The sequence below is a fragment of the Buceros rhinoceros genome, unplaced genomic scaffold, assembly GCF_000710305.1.
Source record: "Buceros rhinoceros silvestris isolate BGI_N320 unplaced genomic scaffold, ASM71030v1 scaffold13910, whole genome shotgun sequence".
In the NCBI taxonomy this organism is placed as follows: Eukaryota; Metazoa; Chordata; class Aves; order Bucerotiformes; family Bucerotidae; genus Buceros; species Buceros rhinoceros.
Window position 1 is genome coordinate 8,594 of NW_010391406.1, and position 383 is coordinate 8,976.

A 383-nucleotide genomic window follows, 5' to 3' on the forward strand; every position below is an offset into this window, starting at 1 on the left:
CCCCCTCCCGGGCCAGGACAGCTCCGTCCTGCCAGGCCAAACGGCAGAAATGCCAGCATGGGCTCTCCCTCCCCAGGAGCCTGCCCAGGTCTCTGCTCTGACCTGGCAGTGACTTGCAGGGGACGAAGAGCTCTCCCCAGCACCTCCCTCCCAGCCCAACACCCAACTTACCCCGTTGGTGCTCCCCTTGCGGTTGATGTCCTGCAGAACAGCCTTATCCAGGCCCAGCTTCAGGCTGGCCTTGTCAAACATCTCCCGCTCATAGGAGTTCCTGGTGATGAGGCGATAGACCTTCACCGCCTTGCTCTGGCCAATCCGGTGGCAGCGGGCCTGGGCCTGCGGGGGGAGGGGAGGGGGGGGAAGGTCAAAGAGGTCTCGGCGAC

The 383-nt window shown here is 64.8% G+C and overlaps 1 protein-coding gene across 1 annotated transcript in view; it reads right to left on the reverse strand.

Annotated features, from left to right (window-relative positions):
* The window catches only part of CHD6 (chromodomain helicase DNA binding protein 6), a gene marked incomplete at its 5' end in the record, with an annotated part of 24,353 nt that overhangs the window by 4,210 nt on the left and 19,760 nt on the right, over window positions 1-383 (reverse strand). Inside the window, one exon of the mRNA XM_010141624.1 lies at window positions 166-336. Coding sequence (XP_010139926.1) covers window positions 166-336 — 171 coding nt within the window. The remainder of the gene's footprint in view (window positions 1-165; window positions 337-383) is intronic.